Source organism: Spinacia oleracea, chromosome 6 (assembly GCF_020520425.1).
Source record: "Spinacia oleracea cultivar Varoflay chromosome 6, BTI_SOV_V1, whole genome shotgun sequence".
In the NCBI taxonomy this organism is placed as follows: Eukaryota; Viridiplantae; Streptophyta; class Magnoliopsida; order Caryophyllales; family Amaranthaceae; genus Spinacia; species Spinacia oleracea.
Window position 1 is genome coordinate 114280539 of NC_079492.1, and position 16392 is coordinate 114296930.

Here is a 16392-nt window from a genome sequence, read left to right on the forward strand (position 1 = left end):
ATGGTATAGCACCTTCGGTATTGGATATGATCATCTAAACGACGAGTACAAAGTAATTTCGATGAATGATTGGGTTTCATACAAAGTTTATGTTTACAGTCTAAGAGATGGTTACTGGAAAACGAAACTATTTAATATACAATTAGTTTATATTTTTAGATAATTATCAAGTATGTAATAGAGTTTTATTTACCTTAAACCTTTGATGGGAAAAGATAGTAAGAGAAAAAGATTCAATTATCTCCTTTAAAAAATCCCTTCAAAAAAAAAAAACAATTCCCTATAAAATATAAGATAGAATTACAAATGGGGAGTTATATCAAATGCAAAATAAATACAATAGAAAGTTATCTTAAAGTTTTTATTCTAAAAAATAAAAAAGTGCTCTGTATTGACAAACCCGTGCATCGCACGGGCTTCATACTAGTATAATACATGGGTGAAGTTTTCAATATATTTTGGGACGACCGATTTGAAAAACATGACTATAACTTTGGGACAAAACGAGTACTACGTACAATAATGCTGAATTGCTGATTTTTAATGATTATCGATGGCTTAATTGGTTAAAGTCGATCAAAACTAATCTACAAAATTTACCTGTCTCTCTCTACGTTGACTAAAAAAGAGCATGATTTGAAAGTACGAAAGTCTTTTTTGTACTCCCTCCGTCCCATAATATAGTGCCCGTTTGACCAAAATCACGGTTATTAAGGTTAAGGATAACATTGATAATAAAAACAATAATGATTTGTACTTTCAAGATAAAGTACATGTTAGTTGGCAAAAATGGAGAGATAAATTATAGATTAAAGGTGTATACATAATAAATAGGCCTAAAAGGGACAAAAATCAAGCACATGGGTTGAATAAAAGTCAAAAAGTACAATTTTCAAAGTAAAAATTAATGGTTTAAAATAGAAATAGGCACATCATTTAGGGACACCATTTTAGGAAAACAGGCACTATATTATGGGACGGAGGGAGTAAAAAATAAAAATAAAAATATATATACAAGTGAGATGCCACCTTGAAAGAACTTATTGGAGTGGATCGATTGTCGATATGGTTGGGCTAACCCGGCTTGCTATGCTGGCACAGTGGCACCATATATAGTACTCCGTTAGGGATAACACGTGAACTTAACACGTAAAGAAACAGCCGGCTAACCATCAGCTTGACTTAAATTTTTAAACAGTGGACATGGCCAATTTGGTAACTTGCTAATTCTACGTAACAAGGAAAATACCTTTAAAAGCCATGTTACTCAACAATAAATCCACATGCAATTGCTTAGTATTGACTCTTTTAATATATAAATCCGCCTTCAATATGTTCTAACTTCTACACTTCCCTTTCAAACCAACTTCAACGCCTGCATCTTTTATAATTACATTATTTTTATCTTACAATTATTTTATATGTATCGAATCCTTTGATTATACGTTGGAAGCACGTTTAGGAAGATGTAACAGAAAAAGTCAAAGGATGACACACACACAAAAAAAAAGAAGGACAAAGAAAAAAGAAAGAGCTCAACTTTTAACAAGTAATCTAATTTGATTGCAAGAAAAGAAAAAAAGGGTAAATTTATGTCCAGAGAGACTCTCTTTTAAGAGGGTCCTGAATTACATTGGCAGTAAAATCATTAAGGTAATGCTGGAGATTACTGAAGTTGTTACTAGTTGCTAAAAGAAGAGATTTTTCATCTGCAAAGTCTATCTGGTTTTGAAGTAACGCGGTGGTCATCGGGTCTTGCTGCATTTGAATGCTTAGTATTTCTGCTTGAGCCACTGCCAGCTGCATTTGTAGCTGTGAGACTTGGTTTTGCAGGAATGAAATTGCACCTACACACCCATAAACAGGGTCCCTTATCCTCGCATTTGCTTCGTATACCAAACTGCTCACTGCATCTGCTCTCTGCTCAACTGGAATTTCCTGAGATTTTAAAAGAAAACAACAGCTTACAATTATATAGGATAAAACTAATGCATACCATTTTATTCGTGTCAACTTAGGCCTTTTAAATTTGCACTAGTGTTATATTTGTTGAATTCGCGAATAAAGAGATGGAGGGTGTCAAACCTGCAACATTTTGCTGACATTGCTTGCACCAAAGACCTTATGAACAAGGGCAAACCTTTGAGGGTCTTCAGGAGGGAAGTAAGGAGCAAAGATGCAGTCCTTAGCGCAACGCCGTCTCAACAACTTGCATGATGCACAAGGTGAACTTCCACTTCCTCCCATGCTAGCTTTTTCTTCTCTATAACTAAACAAAGACTACAAACTTATACCAGGCTAGAAGCTTCACCTCTGATAGTTTGATGATGAGTTGATGGAATAAATAAGACAGGGATATGATTTTAGAAGCAAAATGGGCCAAGGTCACATATATTTATACTACTTTGAGGAGGTACTTATATAATAATAATCTTAGAGTTGAATGGATCCCACACATAAAAATAAGGTTCAAACTAGGGATAGAGAGTTTATTTAAGACATATTAGAATATCAAGGAATATGTACAAATGGAAATGAGAGCTTGATTAAACAGCACACCTACCCTCACTCCCTCAGGCCTCAGCTCAATAGGAGGATACTGGTCAGGTTTAGCCGTTAGGCAATGAATACTTTTATCATGTAAACTAATTCGACCACATACTGGAGCACCTTCTTTAGATTAGTGTAAACACTACCTAGTTTTCTTTCCTAATAAAAAATAAACATGGTGGAACAACCCTCTTACAACCTCTAAAATGTGGAGCGGTTTTTGTAAAACGAAAACAGTTCTAAAAATAGTCACATAATTTAGTGATTTAATTAGACACTTTTATTATCTCTAAGCAAAGGTAGCTAGCAACTACCAAGGGTATAAAGGTCAATTCGAATATAAGAGAAGACCACCGCCCCGGCGCGTGATAGGTTGGCATCCATGCAATTGTTTCAATTCCACGTTCCCATTTGACTAATCTAGTTATATTCTCCCCTCCTTGGCTACTCCTACACGTGAGTGTGAAATAAAAAGTACAACTAAAAACATACCAAAGAGGGGTAATTAAAACAGAACAATTGGGTTAAACAAATGTTAAAATACATAATTAAGCAGGTGGGATAATATATGAAAAAACCTAAGCTAGTCTGATTTAAGAGTGAGAAATGGGCTCGACGTGAATGTTTGTTGGCAGACATTCACATCTTCAAAGATAACACACGTCAAACATCTATCACGTATCACAATGTATGCTCTATCAAAGATCTTTGCCATCAGACCAGTATTATCGAACCTAACCATTGTCAAAATTTGTGGGTGTTTGGGTCCTTCGGGATATGATTCCATAGTTTATTCTAAACGAGGTAGTTATTTATTAAACATATACAAATACAAAACTGAAGAATCTCTAGATTTTATGTGTCTACTTCAAAAGCATGACTATTTGGATTCATCACAACTAACAAAAGCTTCATGTATAACGAAGTATTTGTCATCCACTTCTTTTCGTGTAGGGAAGAAACTAAGAAATGAACAAGTATATTTTTTGTTGCAACGGGTTGACTTTCATGCATATCAATGCGTGTGTTTTTAAATACTTGTATTATTAATCGTAAGTTAAAATTATAAAAGTTGATATTTTGAAGTATATATGAGCTATATACGGCAAAATTACTAAAAAATATCAAAATTTCTGAATTACACCTCTATTTCAAGTAATTATCAATCTACATCCACATCAACAAAGAAAACCGATTAATTTTCTTCAACGAGTCAGGACTACATCGCCAACTCAATTAGTGATGTCGTCCTCTTACATCGCCAATTGAATTAGCAACGTAAGAGGACTACATCGCTAATTTAGTTGACGATGTAAAACTTTTTACCTTTGTTTTAATCGGTGGAATTGGACAAACAAATCGCTAAATCAATTGGCGATAATGTCAGGTAAATCGCCAATAGGCGGTAAACAACATTGTCAACTCAATTGGGGATTTAGTGTTATACCGTGAAAAAAATAGTAGTCTTTAAAACAATGTTGATGTAGACGATAGATTGAGAATTTATCAAAAAAAAAAGGGGCGTATTTCTGAAATTTTGACATCTTTTTGGTATTGACATCAATTGAAAAATAGAAAAATAGAAAGAAAAAAAAAGTCATAAAAAAAAGGATTTTCTTTGGGAAAATTTCCAACAAAAATGTTAAAAGATATCAAAATTCTAGAAATACGTTCCTCTTTCAATAAATTTTCAATCAACGTAAGCATTGATATAAAGACTAATATTTTTTTTCCCGGTTCAACACTAAATCGCCAATTCAAATTGCGATATTGTTTAGTAAAATTGTCAATTGAACTGACGAGTTACCTGACATCAACATCATTTTGATTGACGATTTTACTATAAAACATCGAAAATTCAATTGATGAATTTGTTATTTGTCTACTTTCACTGCTAATTGAGTTGGCAATTTTGGTTGTCCACTTCCACTATTAAAATAAAGGTAAAAAGGTGTACATCGCCAACTCAATTAGCAATGTCCTCTTACATCACCAATTCAATTAGCAATTTAGTGCACTACACCGCTAATTGAATTGGCGATATAGCCTTGACTTGTCAAAAAAAAAAAAAAATAGACCAATTTTCTTTGCTGAAGTGGACAGTAGATTGAAAATTAATTGAAATATGAGCATATCTCGGGAATTTTATCATACTAGTTGTTGGATCGTGCGCTAGCGCCCACGATCCCCCAAGGTATACAAGTTTATTTACATTTACAAATTTACGTTAAATACTAGAAAGCAATGCTACAGTTCGATTTGCATGTAATTAATAATATGAAATCATACATACGTTTACGATATTTATGCATTGATATTGTAGCATTCTACAAGCAACATTTATAGGAGAGACGAGAGGGCTGAGGAAAACTAGGTTAGAAAGAATGATGAGAGAAGTTCGTTTGAATGGATTATTGGGCTGCCAAGCCAACAAAAGGATGAAGAAAAGGCAAAAGAGAAAAAAAGGAGACCAAGGGTATAATTGTCCCCACACTATTGATAAGAATAAGAAGAAAAAAAAATTAAGGCACAAAATAAGAGTAAAATATTAAGTGCACTCTTAGGTGAATAATAATAGAAATTCAAGGCTTTATAAGTTTTAGGATTTTAGCATTTAACCGATATTGCTCAATATATATCCCACATGACCATATTTATCATAGATAGTCATTTATAAACAATACAAAAGTCAAACTATTTGCAATTTAAGAAACATTCAACTTAAGAGTTGTTAGGAATTAAACACAACTTAGTTAAGTTGACAAGAATACGAAACGGACTTGGAGTCAAATATAAGTCTTTTGCACCATCCCTACATTAACTTTGACCAAAATTTCTTACTAATATACAAAAACCAAATGTTATTGTGTAATGTATTGATGATTAGTCTTGATGTGTATGTTACAAAATAAAACAAATAAGTCTAGAAAAACAAAATTGTTTAATTTTCATCCATGTACATTCATAACTTGTTTCAACCATAAAGTTATCCTCATCCACCCTTAACTTCGAAAGGTATACCCACTTAATTAATACTTGTTCATTCTATTATCTGATCACATCTACTCCACCATTAACTTTATTAAGTTATAAATGACATCAATTGAGGGGTTATTGTTTTATTTTGCAGGAACTTAATAATACCATACTATTTGAGGGGAGGAAATCTAAATTTTCTCACAAACACTTGTGTCTTTTATTATTGTATTTGCTATTGTTCTACATTGTATTTGCACGATTTATTCCTAATTATTTGTGGCACGCATTTGGTTATAACAAGAGTCTAATGGAAAAGCAACCTACACGTCCCAATTACCCTTGAAATTGTTCCATCATATTGGATTATTGGTGGGAAATTATGGGCAAAAATTCTCTACGATGCACATGCACAAGGCTTGCACATCCCTCTTCTAGTCTTCCCCCCTAACTTGCTACGAAGGCGGGTTGTGGCCGGTATACCATTACACTTCAAATTCACAACCCACTTTCACACCATCGGGAATGGTTTGTTTTGGCTGGAAGTTGCGATATATATCGTTACCTTCCGGGAAGATACCAAACGATTGCCGCCTGCCTATTTTACACATTCTTTTTGTCTAATGATTGATTATTATCTAGTTTGAAAGAACTTTAAATCGGTCAACAATAACCACTCAATGTGGATTATGCACTCTAGAAACTTAAAAAGTCTAGATATATGCATGTTAACCTCTAAACAAGCAGAGACTAAATAAATATTATGCATAGTCAAATATTACGTACTTATTTACATACGAAAAGGCATTCTCAAGTTATGAAAAGTTTAATATTAGGTAAATACAGACATGATTCGCCTATTTTTATTTATTTCAGAAAAAACAAGAATTTTTTTTATCCAAATTCAATTCAGACCTTAAATAAGTTCAAATAAGCTAGTGAAAACAAGGTAAATACTGAATAGAACGCACTCGATGAGATAAAAAGGGTAAGCATCATATATTCACATAATGTTACACTCCATAAGAATTACTTCCTCCGTCTTTTAATACTCGCAACGTTTGGACTTTTGCCACTATTCATATAATCTACTTTGACTATTCATAATGTTTTTTATATAAGATAAAACATAGTCATGTAGGATCTTGTTAGATTCGTCTCAATGTATATTTTCAAAATATCAACTTTTTATAATTTTTGCATAAAGAGAATTTAAGATATAAATGATCAAAGTTGTGCATCGGCATGCGTGAAACTAACAAACGTTGCGAGTATTAAAAGACGGAGGAAGTATTTCCGTATTTCGCGTGCAGTTTCAGGATGGAAATGCATCGTGTCATGCAAATAACATCATAAATTCAATCACCCCGTGCACAGACAAAAAGTTTCTGCGAAAAGTTTTATAGTATTACGACTTAACTTAGGAGAGCACGGTGTTCATATTCAGAACACAAATGCTTTGAAAAAAAAATAAAAAAAACTCAGACGGACAAAGAATTTAATTATAAACATCTGATTTTCATAGAATAATTTGGATCGAATCCATAATCATATTCTAAAGTTAACAAGATGCTCACTAGAATTTATTTGGATTACATTCATAATCATATATATTCAAAAGTTAACAAGATACTACGTATTACTCACTATAGTTTATTTGGATTATATTCATAATCATATTCAGAAGTTAACAAGATATTACTCATTAGAATTTACGGAGTATTTGGATTAAATCCTCCATAAGACCATATTTAAAAGTTAACAACCACTCACTAGAACTTATTTGGATTTAAATCCATAATCATATTTGCAAGTTAACAGGATATAACTCACATAGACCATTCAACGAGATTGAGCATCAAACAAAGATCTAAGGATTATTAAATTAGAGAGTCACTACAAGAAGATTAATTATAATTGAAAATAAAATTACCATCAAGGGTGTACAACCCTAAGACCTATTCACAGTGTAGCATTAAATGCATTTCACATGATTCCAAGTTTTATAATCTTTTGTTCCAAGAAAAACAACACTCATTCCACAATTGTCATTGTAAGTTGAAATGTCTCAATGTCTCAATTCTAATTACACTCAAGTATTAGCAGAGATAACCGGAACTTAACCGGGAATTAGATTGATAACTACTAATACTCCCTCCGTCCCGGAATACTCGATCCGGTTTGACCGGCACAGAGTTTAAGGGACTTGAATTGACTTATTTAATTTAATAGGTAGTAGTTGATAGTGGGGTATTATTTTAATGTAGTTAGTGGGAAATGTGTAAAGGGGTGGGGTTGGGGAAGAGTATGAGTTGAATTTTTAATTATTTTTTGTATAGAGTAGGGGGTAAATGAGTTAATAGGGGTGGAGTGAGAAATAATATAATATTGTTAGAATATTTCCATTTTTAGAAACAGGTCAAGTATTCAGGGACGGCCCGATAAGGAAAATAGGTCAAGTATTCCGGGACGGAAGAAGTATATCCACATAACTAGATTAGGTCCCGTGCCCGCACGGTTATTTGAAAATTATTAACTGACTATCTTTTTTAATTGAAATATTTATCCCTTAAATCTATTGCGTAATTAATAAATCTCGAACGTACTCATTTTATCATATAATATATAATTTCCGCTCTATTACGTATTATATATTTTATATGTTTAATATGATGATTTGAGCGAATTAAATATTTGATATGCTTAATATGAACAAAATATTATTATTGATATGAAGATCTGACTAAATATTACCAAAATTGTGTAATAATGTCATATTTAATAATCTTATAATTTTTTCTATTTATAAACATTTATATAAAAGGAGAGAAAATAAAAATAGAATAAAGTAAATATTTTTTTTAGGAAAGAATTTTTGGCGGGAAAAAATCGCACCAGGAATTGACACGTGTCATTCCTGGTGTCTCTTTTAGTATATAGTAATAGATGCTATAGTTACATTGTTATAATTAATGTACGGAGTACTAATAACTAAGTTGTTGGATTGCTCTCATCCTATATTTCTCATCCCAAACTGTCTAATTGATTAATTATAACATTATACGTTCATAATAATGCCTCATCTTGTAATCAACATCTTTTCTAATAGATGTTTACTTCGAGCACGTTTGGTATAGTGTTTTTAAGTGATGGAAATGGAATCACTTAACTATTTCCATTACCTTATGTTTGGTATGATAGGTGTGGTAACACAATCCCTTTCCTAAGGTAACCATTATCACCATTTGTTACCTCTTTCAACTCTATGGTAACAAAATTGTTACCCTCATCAATCCCTATTTGTGACAAGTGACTCTTTTCTTACGGTATATCAAACAACTTGTAATGGTAATAGTTAACATTACCGTTTCCCCTTCTTATTTATGTCCTTTCCATTTCCTTTCCTAAATTTATACCAAACATGCCCTTCGTATGTACATAGTACTCCGTAGTATTTTGTATACATGGTAAGAAGAAGTACCCTTGTAATTGATACCACGCCATTGGGACTTGAGAGTACTGAGAGGGAAAGGACAAGGGTTTACCCACCTTGAAGAATCGCAACTAATAGTAATCAAACCTTAATTTGTTAGACCAATACTCGCTTTAGAGATGTAACTAGTGAAGAAGCATACATACTTCCTTTTACATATATACTTGCAATAAACTCAAATTACACCAAGTTTTCCTTTTTTTTGTTCTAATGGCTGATCAAACGCTTGAAATGCGTGTTCTTTACTTAATTAATTGTTTTTAAAAATTGAGGTAAGCTTACCTGCAATTTCAGGTCTAAGTTTTCAACCCCCTAAGCTCTAGGAAGAAGAGAAAAACGGAAAAACAGGTTTAGAACCTTGTAAAGTTAGCTTGTCTTAAGTGTATTATTTATTCATTGAACAAGGTGAAAAGAAAAACAGACATCTCTCACTACATAAGAGAAGAAGAATCAATGATAGGTCCAATGCACTCATTTAATGCGCTTTGAAGATTCGATTCTCGAAAATTGCAACATTTTCTAATCCATGCAAAAATGACGAGTACAAGCAATGTTATACAATAAAAATTTCTAGACTGAAAGCCAACTCACCTCAATAGTCCAACTGCTTAACCAGAATTTGTTAATAGGTTCCCAATGAAAGAAAGATATCCTAATTCAAACAGCAATCTGCATCAACAGCATATATTTAATCAAAATTCTGTATCAAGCAAAACAACTGTACACATGGTTGCTGAAAACCTAAATATTTCTTTTTAACATATCAGATTAGATTGTTTCTCAAATCAGAATTAGATTCAAGCAGACATGTTGCCATGTTGAATCTTGAATGTTAGTTCTTAAGTATTTTATTAAGACATCATAAATTTTTGTTTGACCTGTCTCTGATGTATTACTGATTTGCTGAATGTTAGGTTTGATATTAGTTGGTTACATGAACAAACAACATTGCATTACCACCTTGCTGCTAACAGTGCTCTTGCTCTTAGTCTGATACGCACAATAAACAAGAAGTGCTGGCAGTTTAGTGAGTCATTTTAATTTAGCGAGTTATAGTCCGAAAGGCATGTTGCAGTGAACCATTGACCTCATCAGAATCGAACAATGGTCATATGAAAATGTACATGACACACATTCCAATTTTAAACCTCGAGAAATTTTCCAATGAGTTAGGTCTCATAATCCAGGACATAAAACTAACCTTCTGGTCTACAAACATTCAAGGAAAGTATACACTAGAGGCAAAAGTTGAAAGGACCTGAAATGCATGGATCTGATCGATTATGCTACTGATTTTTTAGACGTAAAAAATTACGTATGTTCTGCTGCTTGATCCCATCTCTAAAGCAGATACTTGCAGTAAACTTTGCTTCTTTAGAAAATGAAGACTGTTTAATGCTCAAAGTTTTCCTTCTCGTGTACTCTGTGGTTTGCCCCTGAACTGAGAAATCACCAAAAGAAGTTCAGTATGGTGTTACAAACAACAGTACAGGCAGACGAACCAAAAAACCTCCTAATATTATTGGTTGCAAATAACAGAATATACTAACAAAATTCAGACAAGACCAAGTTAACCAATCAGAAATTACACAGTGATGAAACCCTGCAGTCTCATTCTATACAGAACATATGCACATTATTACTTCTGTATTGCTAAGTCTGGAATATTTCCCTGGCATATCTTATTCTAGGCATATTGATGCACTGAGAATAACAAATTCAGAAATCAGACCAAACTTCAAATACAGGGCACTACACTTCAGGACATTTGTTTCAATGATTTGAGTGAAACAGCGAAAAAATAATTTAGTTTCTCAAGTAGGCCTAGATTACTAGCTATCAACAAACTTTCATGAAAGAACTCCTTTAATTTCATAGGAAAAAGAATGAAACAGATTCTAGTTTCCAGCCAGCGTAATTATCTTGTCTAGTTGTCTTACTAAAAAAACAATGTGCAAAAAGCAGCCAAAAAGGCCCAAGAAAACAATATAACACACACACACACACCTATACATGTACAACATGCATACCAAACTACAAAAGAAAACCAAAAAATTCAAATATAAATGAAGACAGATAGTGGAAGGGAATAAAAAAATTGTTAGTACGTGAAACCTCCTCGGGTTGGGGCCATGTTTGGATACTGATAATATCTGTTCCCAGTGCACAAGGAAGTAAGGACTACAATATACAGTTACAATTAGTCATTATTTGCCAGGGTACTTATAATTTCCATAGTTATAAAAAAAAGTTTCATCCAACAAATTCATATACATGGACAGAGGCAGGGCCGGGCACTGTCTGGGGCAGTAATGTTACTATGTTTTGGTTATAGGGATCAAAAGTTGGCTTTAAGCTTTGTCTCTAAAATCTAGAGTCAAGCATGTCCTTGGTTTGTGGCACCTGTAGCTTCGAAATAGTTAATCAAAATAGTGGGACTTTATTAGGTCCAACAGACCAAAATCCAAATGGCCAAGGAAATCCACATAAGGTTGTCTGTCTGGGAGCCCACTGTAAGACCTGATTGAACCATGAGTTATATGCTAACTTTGAAAATATTTCAAGCTCTATTTCCAGATTAACGGTGTGTTTGGATAGCAATATAGAAGGGAAAAGAAGGGAAGAGAAAGAGGAGGAAGGACCTAAGGGGAGGGAAAGAAAGGGAGGGGGAAGGTAAGTTCCATTTTCCCTCCAAATTTGGATATTAAGTAGGGAGGGAAAATGGATCTCTGCCTCTCTCTCCCTTCCTTCTCCCAACCTTTTATCCAAACAAGGGAGTTTGTTCTCCTCCCTCCTTCCTTCACTTTCTCTTCATTTCCTCTTATCCAAACAAAGTGTAGACGTACTCTATTCCAAGAGAATATCTATGACAGTATGACCATAGTCTTTATCTATTGAGAGTTAGGCACCTCGCAGGACAAGGAGCAGATTATAGTCATCAACATTTGACATAGCATAGCACATTGGGCATTATAACCTTTATAGGTAAGGCCATTAAAAGTTCTCTATGCAGCATTGCAGCATCTGTTTCTACCTTGTACAGGCATGAGATAGAGAACCTCTGAACAACCCTGTCAACATTACCAACTAACATGATTCGTAGCACAACAACAATTACTGGATGAAGATCAATACCCTTGCATCACTATGGAACTAAATGAGAGCGGTTAGTGGCTATGGATTTTGCTACATGGAACTCACAATCTTGGGGAGCATGATGTAATGGACCACCCAACCTTGACCCACCTATTCTGGTCTATTTGTACGCGGATCAAAAAGGGGAGCAGACACCACAACAACAACACTGCAAGGGAGGGGGAAGCACTAACAGGAGCTGTTGTGTTAGAAACCAACCTTCCTTTACTTGTATTTTGCTTATCTAATGTTTTCTAGGACTTTTCTAATAGGTTTCTAGAATTTAGATAGAATTATGTTATTGTCAATCCCGTGTTCATTTGTAGTTTGTAGCTATTTCAAAATACACCTCTATGAGAATTGAGGGGTGTGAATGAATAAATTCCTACTTCTCACCAATTGTTGTCATTGCTTTATTGCTTGTGTTTTGTTGTAGGCCTTTATTGATATTGTGCCGCACTCGCCCTAAAGCACCCCAAAGTCCCGCAATCAGATAAATTCCCGTCGTCGGTCCAGCTTGTGCCTGCTGTGCGCACACAAGCGCCCGATCGACCCTCGTCCCTCCCTCTTGTCGCCAATAGGCAAAAGTGCCCGTTCTTATCAAACGCTTGTTCGTGCCTCTACGAGCCCCAAGACACTCATTCCACACAAGACTTGCGTCATTTCCGCCAAAAGGCAAGAGCGTGCCACACGGATCCGGTGCCAAAACATAATTCGGACCGTGACACGTTGGCACTAATTGACAAAAAAGAGCAACAGAGCATTAATGTTTGTAACAACCTTGATGTATAAATAGGAAAAGAGAGGAAAGAGAAAGGTATTGAGAATTGTATTGGCTTTTGGAGATGTTTTGTAATCAGTACTCTTTCAGTCTTTTGAGTTCTTCAATCAAGCTTTCTTTTTCTTGTTTGTTGTGTGTTTGTTGTTGAGCCAAGCAAGGGCATTGCACATGACTCGGGTTTTCATTTGAGCAGGAGTGCAGGACTTCAAAGTCAAGACAAACCCTGAGTATGATCTAATGTTTAGAGTCAAACTCACTTCCCCTAACCATGATCAGTCAATAGCTCCATAATTTAAGCATTTAATAAGACTATGAGGACTTGAGGAGTACCTTAATCTAATATTGCAGGGAATCATGTGAAATTGTGAACAGTGACGATTGATTCATTAGGAGTTTGGCCCAAAGTGTTTAGAGGTGATCATATCCACCCAAGTTATAAGTAATAAGGTCCTCTGTTGTCCAGAACCCATGAGGACGCTTATCCTGCAGAAATTAAAGGATCGGAGAGCTTCCACAATAACAATGAACGCTTTAGTGACATCCTTGGTAACTTGTAATACTTAGCAAAGGGTTCTTAAGAAGTTAAGTGATAAAGTGAACTGAGAAATCGTCGAGGGAAAAGTCTATAACGAAAAGCACTATGCCTAAATCAAACTATATAGCTGGCTAGCCTGGCTCTATCTCAGGGCATTGGGTATTCGGGTGTATGGAGAATCATAAACACAATTGGGATTGTGGAAAGCCAGTTGGTCCACCACTAAGCCAACCACACTCTTTATCCCACATTTCGAGTAAGTGCTGACTGCTTACCCATCTACGGTGGTGGCTAGAAGCATTCATGCATAAACTTAGTCACTATATACAACTCAACTGAAGTATAACCACAAAACTACAAATATTGATCAGGAATTACCACGCCCAAAATAAATTAACATAAAGGATCCAAAATTGAGATAACAAATTAGGATATATAAAGCATACCAGAATGGCAAGTAGATAATCTGATAGCAATATCCTTAAGTCTCTGTATCTTATTGGTGGTCCATGTAGTATCAAAAAGGTTGTCACAATTATAATCACCTTTCACGTTAAGACACAGAAGAGCGTTTTCGCATGCCTGATAAGAACAGTGAGAAGTAATATAATTATATAAATACCGTAGATGATCAGGTTAAAAACAATGAGATTAAACAGATAATTCCTTAAGATACTTGAAGCAGAAGTTTTGATACAGCTAATGAACCAGCATCGTGAAATTATGTTCTTTAAGCAAAATAGATGGTACGATTTTCATGAAACCACCCAAGTTGATAATTCAAACTAAAATTTCATACTTCTAAGTGAACGGAACAATTTAATAGAAATCCATTGAAGTGCCATTACTCCCTCTGAGGGAAAAAACAACACATGAGCAAACCACCAATATATATGCCCCAGCAATATCAAGGACAGTCTTTTCAATATAAACCAAACAATCAATCCAGTACCCATTAAAAAAAATCAAAGCCAGCCATCCAGCGGTTCTTTTACAGTTGGCTGGAAGGACAGAAATCAAATGTGTGCGCCTTACTCCTTCAAGATAAGACTCATAAGAGGTATTTCCTATTTGACCCGCTGGAAAAGCATTAACACGCTCATACCTGAGGGTAGTTTAGTGAGGCTGTCCATTAAATCCATCATAAAACTGCGCTATAAAATGGCCATTGTGATTAAAGTGGACTAATGTGGTGGCTAAAACACTTGCCTAATGTGAGGCTTCCAGTGGATGTTTGTTGTTCATGTTTGTACGGATTACAACATAATAAACAGATACTTTTCTGGGACATGACCTGATCCTACAAGTTTTATTTTACACATCTGATGGCCAAAAATCAGCACTAGTCTACAGAAAGACGGTCTTAAAGATAACAATAAAAAACAACCGGTACATGCTCAACTATCGGTCCGTGACTCCATGACGGTTCCATTTTGTAGCGAATAAGTGGCAGTCAGAAATGCTTTAATCACCATCAAGAGTCCGAGACTCCTAACAGAAGATTCCATTTCATAAACAATCAGAACCATACAGCTAGCAATTAAGCGAAAATACCTTCACAGTGACAGAGTAAAATTCATTGTTAAAAGCATCTTCAGCAAACTTCATCCACTCACTGCATGAAACTCGTAATTCCGGATGACTAATAGTCCACGAATCACGCAGAACCAAACCTTCATATCTCACAGCCAAGCAACTCTACATTTACAACAACATTGTGTGAACGTAGAACATCAATTCCAGCACAATGGAGCAAAATTTATCATCGTCGTCATCCAAGCATGTCAATATCAACAAAACCGAAACCGCATAAATGTTTGCTACAATTCAGACCTAGCACTTTCATCGATTCTGTGTCCTATCATCAACAAAACATTCAAATAAGAATAAATACTGAAAAATCGAAAAATTAAACGCCAGAGCAAAGTGTGACAAATTTTCAGAAAGAGAGAGAAAGACCTAGTATCGAGGACATGTAGAACACCAATTCCAGTAGGACGAGTACTAAAATTCCACAATTAGACAAAATTAAACATTGTCATTATCCATAGCAGGTTAAAATCGACAAAATAATGACCGCAAAATGTTTTGCTACAACTCAGACCTAGCATTTTCATCGATTTTGTGTCAGATAATCATCCAAAAATTCAAGTGAAATAACTGAAAAATCGAAAAATTGGAGCAATTTATGACGAAAATTGAGATAGAAAAAAGTACCTCAAGATCATCGACGATGGCAAAAGCGCGAACGAGGAAGTCGAGAATCAGTAACTTATGTTCAACGGGTTTCTCAGAAGCTTCGCGGATGGCAATCAAAGATTCTGACCTTAGAAATTCTTTTAATTCACTTCGAAATTCGAGCAATAATTTCACGTCCTTTGATGATAAAATCAACTCCAGAATTCGCAGTGTAGAATCATCAAATCTGTTGCCAAAATTCAGGACAAATTTTCATGTAAGATAAAGGTTGCAATAGAGTAATAATCTGATAATGTTGTTTTGAATTTTGAAGGAGAAATAACCTTCTCAGTTTGATTTGGGAGCAGAAGAGAGAAACGTCTGCCATTTTAGGAGGGAAGAAAATGCGGAAGTTTTTGGGAATTGATACTTGTGAATTCTTAATTTTGAATTGTGAATCAGTTGCCGTCGTATAAATATGTTCCGGTGTGCCGGCCTCAGTGCGTCCAGAAGTGATGTAGGCCAAGGCCCAAATCATGACTTGGACTTTGGACAATAAGGCCTCTGTTCTCTTCCCCTTATTTTAACTTTATTTCAGGTCTGATAAGATAAAATAATGGCCAATAAGATAAGATAAGTTCAGGGTCAATAAGATAAGATAAGATAAGATAAGGTAAATATTACATAAGGTTATACTATAAGTTTCAATATGATAAGGGTCAATAAGATAAGATAAGGGTCAAT

General features: G+C 34.7%; 2 protein-coding genes across 4 annotated transcripts; both read right to left on the reverse strand.

Moving 5' to 3' along the window:
- Positions 1-1363: 1363 nt before the first annotated feature.
- On the reverse strand, positions 1364-5628 carry LOC110775458 (LOB domain-containing protein 12). Its single transcript, XM_021980063.2, has 2 exons — positions 2086-5628; positions 1364-1938 (listed from the first exon to the last, which is right to left on the reverse strand). The coding sequence occupies exons 1-2, from the start codon at positions 2245-2247 to the stop codon at positions 1591-1593; spliced, it is 510 nt and encodes a 169-aa protein (XP_021835755.1). The 5' UTR covers positions 2248-5628; the 3' UTR covers positions 1364-1590.
- Positions 2218-16094, reverse strand: LOC110775456 (protein DOUBLE-STRAND BREAK FORMATION). Of its 3 annotated transcripts, none has more exons than XR_008923589.1 (7): positions 15993-16094; positions 15688-15895; positions 15025-15168; positions 13917-14052; positions 10278-10460; positions 9611-9688; positions 2218-2269 (listed from the first exon to the last, which is right to left on the reverse strand). XR_008923589.1 is itself a non-coding variant. In XM_056831712.1 (6 exons), exons 1-5 carry the CDS (start codon positions 16034-16036, stop codon positions 10306-10308), a joined length of 687 nt encoding a protein of 228 aa, XP_056687690.1. In that variant the 5' UTR covers positions 16037-16094; the 3' UTR covers positions 9393-9688; positions 10278-10305. The 3 variants fall into 3 exon arrangements, 1 of the variants encoding a protein (XP_056687690.1); XR_008923590.1 differs by lacking the exon at positions 2218-2269 and adding an exon at positions 5774-6914; XM_056831712.1 differs by lacking the exon at positions 2218-2269 and having other exon boundaries at positions 9393-9688.
- Positions 16095-16392: the final 298 nt, after the last annotated feature.